Here is a 15,165-nt window from a genome sequence, read left to right on the forward strand (position 1 = left end):
ACATGAACTTATTTGAACAACACATTGTATAACGCAAAATACCAAATTATTTCAAACGCAAATTATCTAAGCATACAATCCAACGGCTAGTTGTGATGTAAAAAGCAACATATGTAGTTACATAGACCAATTGTATTGTTTTTTTTTAAATAATCCAATTGTATTGTTGAACACTTACCAATGATATACCATATAATTATCGTCCATAATAATAATAATAATACATCAGCTGAATTGACAAATTAATGTAAAAAAAACGGGATTAATTGTCTATAAAATACTTAATTTTCATCAAATTATAATTTTGGATACAAAATTTAAAAGATAACACATGATAATCACTGAACTTTCTTCACATTTTAATTTTGCATACAAACTTTAAACGCTAGTGTGATAATTACTGAACTGTTATCACATTCTGATTTTACATACAAACTATAAAATATAGCGTGATAATTATCGAACTATAGATTTAATCTGATTTTGCTACCAATCAACATTTTTGACCAAATTTAATGCTGACATGACTAGCTGAATAATTGAAGTGTCATAATTGATGAAGAAATAAAACGGTGTATGTGATGGCACATCGTCATCACTATTCAAAATTATGCAAAATTAAATTATTCGACTAGCTCTATCAGTAGTAAGTTTGCTCGAAATCTCGATTAGTACCAAAATACTCCCTCCGTCCAATGAAGCATGACACACTTCTTTTCGGTACGAAAATTAAGAAATTAGTATTTTGTGTATTAAGTGTGGTAGGTGAAAATGTAAACAAATGATAAATTTTTTGTCATTTTTAAAAATGTGTCATACTTCGTGGAACAGACAAAAAATGAAATTGTGTCATGCTTTGTGGGACGGAGGGAGCAATATTTTAAACAATGTTTTCATACAACGTCAAAATTTTGGAAAAACCGAGAACCGAGTAAATACAGTGCAAAGGGAAGCTTCCACTATTTTCGCGAGGGGCTACAGTTCACCTGGTCCAGGTTCACACAAACCATATGGATGGGACACGTGTCCAGTCTTAGATGTCGACACGCCACATCACTACCGTTGAAAGAGCGCGTGATCGCACGTGTGTGAGGGCGTGATTGTTTTTGGATGTAGCGCCCTTTTGTAGTAATCAATGGCGACAAACGGTGAGTACTCGCCGCATTCTATCATTACTCTGCTACTATGCTTTATGTATATATAATGATAATGAATTATTATTTTTAATTGGATAAACAATGAATTTTATGTCGCCATAATGTCAATAAAAAAGAATGGGACCCCCAATCAATTTATTGGAGATTGTGAGATTACAGTAAAAGTAGCCACATATATTCCATTAAACAATTTATTATATTTATTAATGAAAAATAATACTCCCTCCGTCCACAATTTAAAGCCCCACTTTGATGTCGGCACGGAGACTAAGAAAACTGAAAATGGTGATGTGGATGAAATAAAAGGGTAGTTGACTAAAGTGATAAAGTAGTTGACTAAAGTGTTAAAGGTGTTGTGTGGTGGGTCCACTAGTGATAAAGTGTAATAAATATAGAATATAAAAATAATAAAGGTGTTGTATGGTGGGTCCATTAGTGGCAAATGGTAGTAATTTTAAATAAAGAGGGAGGGTAAAAAGGTACAAAAAGCAGAATAGGGCTTTAAATTGTGGACAAAAATTTAAAGGGAAGTAGGGCTTTAAATTGTGGACGGAGGGAGTAATTATACTTTTCGAGAAAAATAATACTCTCTCCATCCTATCGAGCTTGAGTCGTATTTTTTTTGGACTGTCCCGCCGAGCTTGAGTCATTTCCTTTTATGGCAAAAATTAGGCAATTTAAAGCACTGATTTACAAAACTAATTGCACCCCTTATTACATTCTATCTCCTACTTTATCACTTCCATACTACACACTAATCTACAATTTCTTAATTCTCGTGCCCAAAAGAAACACCTCAAGCTCGGCGGGACGGAGAGAGTAATTATAATATATTCTCCATGTTCCACTTAAAATGTCTTACTTTTCTATTTGAATTCTCCATGTGACACTCAGTAAATAATACTCTCCTTGTCCTGTGAAGTTTGAGCAGTATTCTTTTTCAGATTGCCCCGTGGAACTTAAGCACTTTACTTTTTGACAAAAGTTTTCCCTTTATTCACCTTTTCACTTTTTCACCTATCACACTTAATACACAAAATACTAATTTTCTTAATATTCATGCCGGAAAAAAATGTTCAAATTTCGCTGGACGGAAGGAATAAATACCTTTAATATAACTCATAAATTACATAATGCACCATAAAAAAAATTACTCTCTACATTTTATCTCTTACTTGATTTACATAAACTTAAACTCTATTTTTTTAGCTATAAACGATTCACCTTATACTTAAATTATTTATGCCTTAATATCCATGCTAAAAAGAAATTAGACGTTTTAGATGAATGAAGAAAGTATTGTTTAATTAAAATTAAAGTATATAATATATGTATCAATAAATTGTTGTTGGATAACACGAATAACGAGCCTCAAAAGACAATTAATTAATTTTAAATTTTGATATATACAATTGTTTGAATTACTCGATGTTATTTTTATGTGGTAAGTGAAGTTGCATCATTTTGGAGATCAACGATATCTATAGTTGGGGAGAAATTTATTTATTTCGCTACCCACTCAAAAATAATTACTAATAAAATTCTCCCTCCACTCTTTGCTAAAATGAATAAATTTTTGCATTTATTCTCTCAAGTCTCATCCACAAGGTTCCAAAATATTTGCTTATTGACATAAATATATAACATGGCGCCAAACTGAAGTAACTTTGAAATTTCGTATTCATTATCTCAACTGCAGTGTGGGGATTTTATTCTGTTTTCTTAGTAGTGAATTTTATTCCCTTATCATAACAATTTTGCTTAATCAAAACTCAAAATATAAGCACAATTTCGTGAAAAAATGTTTACAAACTTTCACAAAGTTTGGGCAACAAAACATTATGAAAGAGTTGAGGGAACAAAGTGTGGTTTAGCTGGATATTAGTTCGAACTAAATAAGTAGTAAGTGTTTAAAAAAATACGGCTCAAAATGACAGAATGCGCATGTTTTTCGGAGATATACAGAGCATGAAATAAGTACCCCCAATTTGTTTTTATTAATGGATAAATACTGCGATACTAACATTACGAGATTTTAAATATTAAGTTAATGGTCCTTTTTATCTTAAAATAAAAAATGAAAAGCTAATGGTCCTTTTATTTATGAGTTAATAAATGACTTAAATGGGCGCCTTTGATTGAACAACTACTTTTAATATTATTCACCTAAAAGATATTATTAAGCCCAATTAGAGTCCAGTTATTAGATTATATAGATAATGTTAGTATAACCCCTAGTTTGATTAAAAAGTTTTACTTCATCTGTTCCACTTTACTAGGCTCGTTTCTCTTGAATAAATTCATTTTTTATTTTGAGTAAAAAAATGGTGTTAATAGGCAAAAATGCCCTTTTCTTATAAACACTTGTAAAAATGCCCTTTTTCATAAGTGAAAAAGGGCATTTTTACAAGTGTTTATAAGAAAAGGGCATTTTTGCAAATGCCTCAAAAAAATGTACTACTTAATAAATATGGACCATACCACTTTAAGTAAGAAAATTTTAAATTTTTGTGTTCAAAAAAAGTGAGGCTATTAAAGTGGGAGAGAATGATTATTTATTTATTCATTGATTGATTTCTTCAAAAAATCTAAGTTTGTTGTGATTCGTACTTGACATGTTATTTCAGTAAACTAAATTTCGTAATTGCCTATAAATTATGTAAGATCGAAAATTATAAGTGCGATTAATTAATTAATTTTGGCCCGAATCTTAATCTAAGGGTAATTTCGGAGAATTTTACAGAAATCAACGAGTTAAAATCAGCGTCAACAAAAGCGAGTAAAAGTAAAAATAAACGTGGCATCTTTTAGGAATTTTCAAAATATACCATAGCCGCAGAGATAAAAATACCAGCAAAGAGGCAGTTTAGAGAGAGAGTTGGGAGAGGAGAGTGAAAGAGAGAGCATTTGAAACCTTATCCATTTCGCCCCTTTATAAAAGCAGATCAAAACTCCAGTTTTGAAGTATCAAATTAACATAACAAAATCCCCATTCTTTTTTTCCTCTACACACAAGGGAAGAGAGCAGAGGCAGAATTGCTCAAGCAAAAAATTCTGATCGATTCAATGGCTGCGCCGAAAAGCTACTTCCCGAGAGCACACGACCGATTTCTCCCCACCGATCGGGAAATAACGAACAACTCGATGATCTTCGAGCTCGACGAATCGGAGGTGTGGAACTCCGACGGCCGCTCGCAGTCGCCGGATTTCCGCAAGCAGAGTTCCAGAGTATCCAGGAAGCCGGCGGCGGCGGCGGCGGCGAGGGGATCGGCGACAGGACCTGCTTCTCTGCCGGTCAACATTCCTGACTGGTCGAAGATCCTGAAGCACGAGTACAGAGACAACCGCCGGAGAGACAGCGACGACGACGACTTCGACTTCGACGAGGACGAGGCGGCGGAGAACGGCGGCCGAGTTCCGCCGCACGAGTTTCTGGCGAGGACTAGGATCGCCTCGTCGGTGCAGGAAGGGATCGGGAGGACGCTCAAGGGCAGAGATCTGAACAGGGTGAGAAACGCGATTTGGCTGAAAGTTGGGTTTCAGGATTGATCGATTCACCTATCAATTTTATTTTTGGATTAATTAATTAACGGTGAAATTTTGTGTTGCGGTTTCCTCCTCCTCCTCCTCTTAGTTTCCTTTGTTTTTGTAGCAAATTTTTGGTTTTTCTTCTTTTAAATCGAGGGGAATGCTTTTCTTATTATATGAAAAGCCCTATTTAACCATGAGCGATCGGTAATCAAGAGTTTGTATCTGATTTTCCATTTGTGTCTGAGAGTATATGTATACATATCGGATTTTCCAAATTTTATTGTTATTATTGTTATTTCATCCTCTTTGGCAATTTTCAATTTTCATAAACTTTGTGTGTGCAACTGCAAGTCTGCAACTGATGAAATTCAAATTTTTGAATTGAAAAATTCAGCGGAAATATTGAATATCAACCGAATTCATTATGTTTGTTAAAAGAAAAACATTTATTTATATATATATCAACCGAATTCATTATGTTTGTTAAAAGAAAAACATTTATTTATATATACACAGAAGCGGAGCCATAGGGATCCATTTCTTTTAATAATATTAATAATTAAATAAAAAGTTAAATTAAATTAAAAATAAATAATTTTTATTTTGAGCGTTCTGCTTCTCCATTTCATCACCAATCTCCCACTTTTTATAATGAAACGTTTCATTATAAATGTCTTAAAAATTTATAATAAGATGGAGGGAGTAGTTTCTTAAATCTCGTGTCTAAATTTTTGCCTCAAGATAGATGGAATGAACGAAGTAGTAGTAAGAAGATAACTAAATATGGTTTGAATTATGTTGGTAGTAAAAATTAGTTTTTTTATTCATAACCACTTTGGTAAATAAATATGGTTTGAATTCTAACTAAAAATTGAATTTTTCACATTCATAATTTCTTACACAATATGGACTCATTTGGGTCAATCTATATATGCGTCTCTCATATTTAATATTTTAAATTAAAAAGCACGGTTCGATATCATGCAGAACACAATTTACCTTTTAAATTTTAAAATTTTGTTAAATTAATTGAAGAAGTGGAAAATAATAGTAATTGAAAAGTTAAGTGAAGCAGATGGTATTGTTGATGGTGGTATTGATTGAAGGAAGGGGAATAATAATAGAAATAGGTGAAAAAATTAGGTGGCACGAAAAAAGAATAAGGCACTGTTTGGTCGATAATAGGTGGTGTTGGAGTTTAGGGTGGTGGGGTAGGTGAGAAAAACCACACCCTATCATTCTGCTATTGCCTTTTTCTTTATAAATTCCCAACTTATTTTTAATAGGGTTAAGTATCAAATAAACCCTTAACGTGGAAGCCCTTATTACATTGCCGACTCTATGGCAAAGGGGTATCAAATAAACCCCTACCGTAATTAATTTTGAACAAATACACCCTTAGACCTAACGTCCACTTAACTGCCGTTAACTTATTATTATTTTTTATTTTTCTTTTTTTGGTGGGTCCCACTTAACAGCTACATCATCGTCTTCTCCATTCCCCACCCGCCGGCGCCGCTTGCCGCCACCACACGCCTGCGCCGGCCGCACCTTCCCCCTCCCTAGACTCATCGGCTTCCCCCTCGCCAGACCCCGTCTGCCCCTCCCCTCCCCAGACCCCGTCTGCCCCTCCCCTCCCCCAAAATCCCGTCAGCCCCTCCCCCATCCCCAGATCCTGGCGCCCCCCTCCCCAACCCCAGATCCCGCCGGCGTCCGCCACCCTCTCCCCAACCCCAGATCCCGCCAGCGCCCGCCACCCCCTCCCTCTCTCCAGACCGTCGCAGAGAGCCCGTCAGACCTCTCCTCCACCGCCTCTCTTCCACCCTCCACCGTAAAATCCCAGCGCAACCACAACCCCGCCTACCTCTGCAAATTCGGCCACGCAACACCAACCCCAGCCGACATCTTTTCCGGTTAACCCTCACACAATCGCACAGATCTGAAATCTAAGAAGACGCAGAATTCGAAGGGAGGCGGCACAAAGATTTGAAGGGGGTGGCGAGATGAGCTTCAGATTCTGATTTTTTTTTTTTGAAATCGAAAATTTGGAATTAAAAATGTTCGAACTCTGGTTTTGATAATTTGTTTCTGAATTTGGGTGAAAATTGTTGGCTAATGTTCGAACCTATCGCCGGAGAGATGGGTGAAAATTTGGGGATCGGTGGGTGAAAATTCAGGCGATTTGCGCGCCACCGGCGAGCTTGGAAGCTGGAGCGTTCGGAGGGAGAGAGAGATGGCCGGGGAAGCTGGAGCGTTCGGCTGAAGATGATGAAGTGGCTGTTAAGTGGGACCCACCAAAAAAAGAAAAATAAAAAAATAATAATAAGTTAACGGCAGTTAAGTGGACGTTAAGTCTAAGGGTGTATTTGTTCAAAATTAATTACGATAGGGGTTTATTTGATACCCCCTTTGCCATAGGGTCTGCAATGTAATAAGGGCTTCCACGTTAAGGGCTTATTTGATACTTAACCCTTTTTAATATTCAAAATTTACCACTCACCATATCCAATTTATGCTTCTAAAATATTTAGTTGTGGTAAAAAAAATTAAAAAATAAAGATAAATATAGTAAATAGTGAGTTATAGTCTAAAATTCTATTCACAATTTACCACTCACCATATCAACTTATGCTCATAAAAGATTTACTTAGTCCATCATAAAATTTTGAGACGGTGTTGGATACAATGGATTGTATCGTACAATTAAATTGCACTCTCACTTCAATTTTGACCCGCATCCTGATTTAAATCTATATTCTGATTCGAACCTTATAAATAACATTATTTTGGGTGTGAGTCAAATCTGAGTGTACTCAATTTTTTGTGTAATTTTTTTAAAAAAAGAAGTGACAGTAGTTTTAAGACGAGATTATTGAGTATGCTAAAAGTAGTGAAATGATATTGTAACTAATATTTTGAATGGTGAAAATTTTAAAAAAGTGAAAATGAATATGCTATCATAAATATAAGTGGTGAGTTATAGTTCAAAAACGAATAGTTTTATTTTAGGTTTACGAAAATTATAGTATTATTTTCTTTATGGGACAAGAATAACAACCATTTATGGGATCTTTTTATATTAACTTTTTTTTATCTCTCAATCATTTTATTAAAACTGTGTTTTTTTATTTTATTATACAATTTTTGTGAACGAAAAAGAGTATATATTAGTTAATTAACATTCACTTAATCACCGACGAAAGGCATCTATTTAAAATCACAATAAATGAACTTGTTTACATGTTTGGAATTCATTTTCACTCTATTTTTCACGAGATAGAAAATGTGAAAGGAGAAAACAATTTGAATGAAGCTAGCGAGATACGATCAAAGTTCAATTCTCGAAATAGAAGGCAGAGTGTTGAATCTGGCCGTAGTTACGGATCAGGTACATCCTTATTGACCTCTTTCTTCACCGTTGCCTGTCTCTCTCTCTCTCACTCACACACACACATATATATATACATATATATATAGGGGCGCGCTCAAGTGAGACCTCCTATTTTTCGTGTAACATGAGGACAATGAATAAGACATATAATACTAATGAACAAGACGTATATCTAACGAATAAGATGTATATACTGATGAAAAATAAAATTTACTAAAAAATGGGTAATGAATAAGATATATATACTGATGAACAATGCAGTAGATACTGATGAATAACAAAATTTAAAATATTCTGCTCCCTCCAGGATTCGAACCCTGCGAAAAAAAATCTCCCTCCAGATACAATATCAGTCATAGGATTGATAAAATAAACACACCAAATCGTGCTATAGATCTCACTAAAATTAGGGGGTCTCTGAATGATGTATATATATTGTTGTAAGGTTTTAAAACTATATACATTTGCTATTTTATCATGTAGTTCAATTTATTATTTTATCTATTGGTGCAAGTCAAATTTTAACACCAGAAAGAAAAGAATATAACAATATAATAGTAACTGTTAGCAGTCATGTGTGGCCATACCATCATTTATCTAATACTATAGTGCAAAACATAAAATAAATAAAAAAAGAGTTATATTCAATTTAATTAAGTTATCATTCAGGCATAATTGAGGGGATGAGCGGTGAGGTTTAAATTCTAGACGTGTATTTTTCTAGTTGAGAAGTATGTTTAAGTATTTTTCATGTGGATGATCTAAGTTAAATAATCACACACAATACAAAAACTAAAATTAATTTAGTTAATATTATAAATTATTTAAATTTGGTTGAATTTAAGTTAATTGTGGTAGATTTATTGATGAAGATTGGCCCAATGTGTATTTATTTGTGTGACAAATGCATAGTTGTTGTGTATGGGGCTACATACATTGTCATAATGCGCCCACTTTAGCTGGAATTGAAAAGATTGGTCATCGTATTTATTATTATTTGTGATAAAATTGGATATTTGATATTGAAATTGCATAGATTGTATTTATATATATGCACACACACGAGTACACGATTGTGATAAAGAATTCTTTGATAGTCTTAATCTAAAAAGGCAAGTGATGTAGACTTAACTCATACATCTCTTATCTTTCTCACTTTCTATATATATATATATATATATATATATATATATATATACTCTAATTCATACTCCCTCCCTCCCGCGATTTATTTTCGGCACAGGTTTTAAAGAGCTATTAGTATTTAGTGTGTTAAGTGTGGTATGTGAAAAAGTAAAAAGATGAATAAATGGATAAACTTTTGCCATATAAAACGGAGGCCAATTAAAGATAACTGATTTTTCTATTTTGGGTCATCCCATTAAAAATGACTCATTTCTATAAAAAGTACTACTAACATTTAATTTTTTTTAAAAAAAATATAGGTTCTTCTACTTTTATCCAATTTACAAATTCTGATTAATCACCGAATCAAAAAGAAGTAAGCATGTTTAGTGGGATAGAAAGAGTAGTTTTTATTCAACTGGTGTTCAGATGAGTTCATATATAAAAAAACCCCTATCATCTTTTATTTTGTGAAGCATGGTTGAATTCTTATAGTTTGATCTTGTTTTAGATAACTTGTTGAAGAAGATATATATGTTAGGTTAAATAGATGAAGATTATTGGGCTTCGAAGGTGATAAGTACTAAATGACTTTGTCAAACTAGATCTATTTTTTATTATTATTATTATTATAAAAAGTATATATTAAATAATCAAATAAGTCACTTGCATGCAAGCGGGGCCTCTACATCCCATAAAGGTGGGAACATAATCGCACACATGCAGGATTGAATTCAATGCCTCTTACAAAGAAGAGTGTTTGGATGCCTCAACTTTGCCACTTGAACTAGGCTTTATTTTTATTGGCCAAACTAGATCTAATTTAATATGCCTTTTAAAAAATACTCCATCCGCCCTATTGATCTTGTCCCGTATTTCTTTTTTGTTTGTCCCATTGATCTTGTCTCATTTCTATAAATAACACTCTTACTTTATCACTTTATCACTTTCTCTCTCCTATTTTATGACCTTATTTCTCCTACTTTATCTACACACTTTTTTTTTTTTTTTTTTTTTTTTGATCGGTCAAAGTCATGTTAGATGTTAGTAATTAGTTCCCCATCCACTCCAAGAACCACCTTATCTCTCCATTCACCAAATCCACCTTATATCTCCAATCTCCAATTCGCTCCCAAGAGGGATCGAACCCGGGTCACTTCACTTAAGTGAGGACCCGGTGGCCAGTGGGCTAAGCCCTCTGGTTACTTTATCTACACACTTAACACTACTAATACTCTCTTTAATAATCGTGCCGAAATCAAATGGGACAAGCCCAATGGGAAATAGGTAGTACTATTTAGATCATGACATTTTAGTAATTTATAAAAACAACCAGTTTTATGAATAATTTATTAGCTTGTGGGTAATAAAATCAATCAAAGTCCAATCAATAAGCTAATATATTAATTAGTTTTTGTAGCATAAAAGTCATACATTAAAATATATATATAATTTGTAGGGAAAGTAGAGGATAAAGATGAAATGGGCCAAACCTAATTCCCATGGTATATAATATATACTACTACTTTTGTATATAAAAGTTTTTTGACTTTAGGTCTGTCAAAAAAAAAAATCTAAAGAATACTAGTAAGTAATTTATTAAAAAGTTGTGTATATAAATTAACTTGATATAAGTAACAATAGGTGAAATACTTTCAAAAAATATTAATAAATTGATAAATTTTGGTATATCTCTATAGATTATTAATAAAACGTCAAACTCCATACCTTTTTTAGGGGATCGTAAACCCTAGAATTAAAATGCTTATAATGCCAAAACAAAATGGGAACATTATAGTCATATGTCTACTCATCCAATCTCTTTATCCAAATTCAAGTTCCAAATATGGTATATACTATTATTGTTTACATAAAGAAACAATTTATTGGACAAAGCATATCCATTTATCCATGAAAAATGGGAACTATATATCCAACCCTTGGCCACTCCCAAGGGCCATTTCAGATGAGGTTTTTGTCGTGAAATATCTTGGATATATATAATATTCGACAAGCGTAAAAAATATACTCCATTCGTTCCAGTTTAATACGCCACAAGATTTGGACATTATTATTAAAAAAACGGATAGTTTACAATAAAACATGAGTGAGAAAGTAACTTTTTTGGAGGATAAATTCATCAAAAATAGGAGTGAAAAATAAAAATATTCCTTTTTTTTAAATAACAATGTAGATAATTATTTGTGAGTGGCAATGACAAAATGTGTAAATAATGAGTTATATAAGGCTATTTGTTATATACTGACTTTCTATATTAAAAAATAATTTATTAAAATATGAAATTGAAATAAAAAAATTTGATCTACTGAATTGGAACGGATGAAGTATGGGTTTTTGTACATTAGAGACAAATGAAAAATATATACTATTCATATGATATAAGCATAAAAAAATTGTTTTTATTTTTGTTTTGAGTGAACTTGTATTATACGTAAAAGATTTGGATTGTTGAAGGGAAACTCCAATTGCTTTTTGGTAAAAACATTTAATTTGTTAGCCAAATCCGGTGGGTTTGGCTTGGTTTAGTGTTGTCAAAAACGTCTTGGTACATTAATTGTGGCTGGTGACAATAATATAAAATAGAGAAATATAAATATTTGCTGACAATGATTTCCCAATTGCCTAACTTATCCATGCCTTATCTTAATTTTTATAACCTTGAAAATAAACACTTCATTCTTTTTTTTTATCACTTATAATGTTTACAAAAGTACAAAATTTTCATTTTCAAAAATTTTTTATCATATGAGAGGCTCATTTTTTCACTCATAATATAATTAATTATCATTATTAATCATATTATTTAACTGAAATCTCTTTTCCATTCACAATACATTTAATTGTTTTCTTTTTTAAAACTCGTTCCATTCCCTTCTAAGATGATTTTTTGTGAACGGAGGGAGTAGTTGACAACCGTTTACACATCAGTAACGTTCCCGCAAATCTTTATGTAAGGTAGTCTAACGAGTCAAATATTTTATACTACTACTATTTATTACCGTTTAAATGGGCTAACATACATAAATTTACATGTGTTTGAATTTACACAGCAAAATCCAACTTTCCATAATCCAAAGTGGAGCTTGATTTGGGCCAAGGCCCATTAAATAAGTAATGATTTCTAATCGTCGCTTTGCCTTAATTCTTATGAAAAGCCTTTTTCTTCATTTCTATCCAAATATTAACCTACAAATACTATTTCCCTACATACTTTTTCCAACCCCAGCAACTAAAAATCCTATCAAATAAAATAAAACCCTCTTGCACAATCTTTAATACTTGTATAAATAAGAAAAATAAATACAAATCACACAGTATTCTGCACCTTCATCTAATTTCATTGGGAATTTTGGGCTTCTTTTTTAAATCGTCCCAAAATACAATTTTGGGCTTAGGCCGTTAATTTTTTTGTTATTTTGGGCTTCTAAAATGAATTGCATTCGATGAATTTTTTTAGTTATTTTGGTTTATATTGTCTATTTTTTTTTTTAATCTCATTTTGGGCACTTTAATTCTTCATCCGTGAGGTTATGAATTGTATTCTCTTTGTACTTTTTTTTTATTTATAAATTTATTTAAACACAAAATGTAGTTTTTTAAGTTGAATTAATTATAGGCACACCGAATACAATCAAGAAGTCAAAATAAAGAAGTAAAGAAAAGAGGTGGTCTACATAAAACAGATTCCTAATAGAGATTTTGAATTTTTATTTGTCAAAACAGATTTATAAAGGAAAAGAAGAAGAAGAGAAAATAAAGCATTGTTTCAACTTTCACTTTCTTTTTCTACTTTTAACCCACAATACTAGGTTATATATATAGTAAAGTAGAATTTTCAAACAAACTTTAAAGTTTAATAAATCTAATTTATTTTCAATATTGGTGGCTTATCATGGATTTCATAGTGCATTTAATTTGTGAGAGACTGAGAGGTAGTGGATTTAATCTCGTGTGCGAAAAGTTTTTGCACTTTTGTGTGGCCAGTGATTCCGCCTGCATGCAGATAATTTTTCCACTTTTGTGTGGTGTAAAGATCTCGTCTGCGTATGAATTAGTTTTTGATTATATAATAAATATTTCTCGTAATTCTAAAAAAAAAAGCTCTTTGACCCAATATACCAAAGTCTTTCTTTCTGATGTTGCCTTTTGCATTAATCTTTGCAGGGGTATTTTAGGGTATTCGAAAGTCAAACTTTATTAAACGCGGAGATCATTTAAGTCTGCTCCCCACCGAAACTCATGTAGTGTAATTAATTGACTCGTTCTAACGTATAAATTTACTTTTCTGCCCTCCTCAAATTAAACAAAGAAGTAGTACTCTATTTGAACATAAGAGCATCTGAAATGGGCTTACTTGATAGCCTACTTAATAGTTTACTTCATAGTGGGGAACCACATTGAGTAAGTAGTGCTGCATTGGGGTTACTTGATAGTCTACTTGATAACATTAGTTTTGATTTTTATGTTTTTCATTTAAATTTAATTGCTCAAATTTAAATAACATATTTTTCTAATAGTTAAATACGTCATTAAACTAAAACATCATTAAAAATTACATTGAATTTAAAATTCAATTTTTTTTATATATAAAATTAAGGCGCGTGCATTGCACGCTTCTAAATCTCCCTCCATCGTGCATACTCGAAGACTCGTGTAGCACTCGAGTAACTCACCCCTACAATGCCCTACTCAAGTGCAACGCTCTACTCGAGTAGACACTCGAATAGGTGCGTTAGTGATGCTCTAATATGATCAAATATATAAAAAAAAGTTTCTTTAAAGTTTTTGGTTCAGAATCAGAAAGGATTTAGTTAGTTTTATTGTTTTGTTCACTTTATTGTTATTTTTGTAATTTTTTATAATTTATTTATTTAATTTTGATTTTTTATACATATAAGAACTCCAAAAATAGCTACATTATGGACAAGATAATAAAAAAATTAAAATAAATATATTTTGTCCAAATTGCAATATTCTAAACTAACCGTGTTATTGTAAATGGAAAACCAACCTCGAAATTCAAAAGATTCTGTTGTGAGTGCTTGCTTTTTAGCCCCAAATCCCATCATGATCACTTCACAAGTAGTGGTAATTTTGTTCTTTGAATCATTAAGAAGGTCGCCTATTATTTTGTAATTAATTAAATTAAATGGCTTTTATTATTATTATTATTATTTTGTAATTAATTAAATGGCTTTTATTATTAATAACAAACAAAAGTCCATCAAGAACAAATTAAATATTTAATCGTAAAATCCTATAAGTTTAGTCCCTATATTTTAATTAGATGTATACATGTATAGTTGTTATTGTTAATATTTCAGCATTAATTAATTACTTCCTTTGTCTCACTTTAAATATATCTAGTTATAATGCAGATTGACTCAACCCAATTTTGATTATATCCTATAACATTGTTTTTTTAATTATTGTAAATTATAGTATTAGTGTTTTTTTTTTTAATTCAGCCTAAAGTCTCATACATGCTACCACATTCGTTACATCAGTAACGTCTCATTACTTTTAATTACATAGATTAAAAAGTGTGTGATTAAGAAGAGGATAGTTAGTTGAATAAAAAAAAAACAGTGCAATTAGTGTATAAAGTGACATGATAAAAAGTATTTAAAAAATATTTTAAATGAATTGATGTATAAAATGAACTAGACTCACTATTATTAATATTTAAATAATTACCCCATCTGTTTCACTAAAATTGGTATGCGTTCTATTTTGGATAGTCTCACTATAAGTGACCTATTTCCATAAATAAAAAAATTAATTCTGAAAAAGATATAGATCATACTAATTTTAATCAATTTACACTTTCTCCTTAATTCTCGTAACGAAAAGCTTTGAACCACTTATAGTGAGATGAATGAAGTATTTTTTTTTAATTAAAAAATAGGTAATACTCTCTCCGTCCTTATAAAATATATC

The 15,165-nt window shown here is 31.8% G+C and overlaps 1 protein-coding gene across 1 annotated transcript; it reads left to right on the forward strand.

The window, feature by feature from the left end:
- Positions 1-3,962: 3,962 nt before the first annotated feature.
- LOC131000060 (protein S40-4) lies at positions 3,963-4,988 on the forward strand. Its single transcript, XM_057925820.1, has one exon. The coding sequence runs from the start codon at positions 4,224-4,226 to the stop codon at positions 4,704-4,706; it is 483 nt and encodes a 160-aa protein (XP_057781803.1). The 5' UTR covers positions 3,963-4,223; the 3' UTR covers positions 4,707-4,988.
- The last annotated feature ends 10,177 nt before the right edge of the window (positions 4,989-15,165 follow it).

The sequence above is a fragment of the Salvia miltiorrhiza genome, chromosome 8 (assembly GCF_028751815.1).
Source record: "Salvia miltiorrhiza cultivar Shanhuang (shh) chromosome 8, IMPLAD_Smil_shh, whole genome shotgun sequence".
NCBI lineage: Eukaryota > Viridiplantae > Streptophyta > Magnoliopsida > Lamiales > Lamiaceae > Salvia > Salvia miltiorrhiza.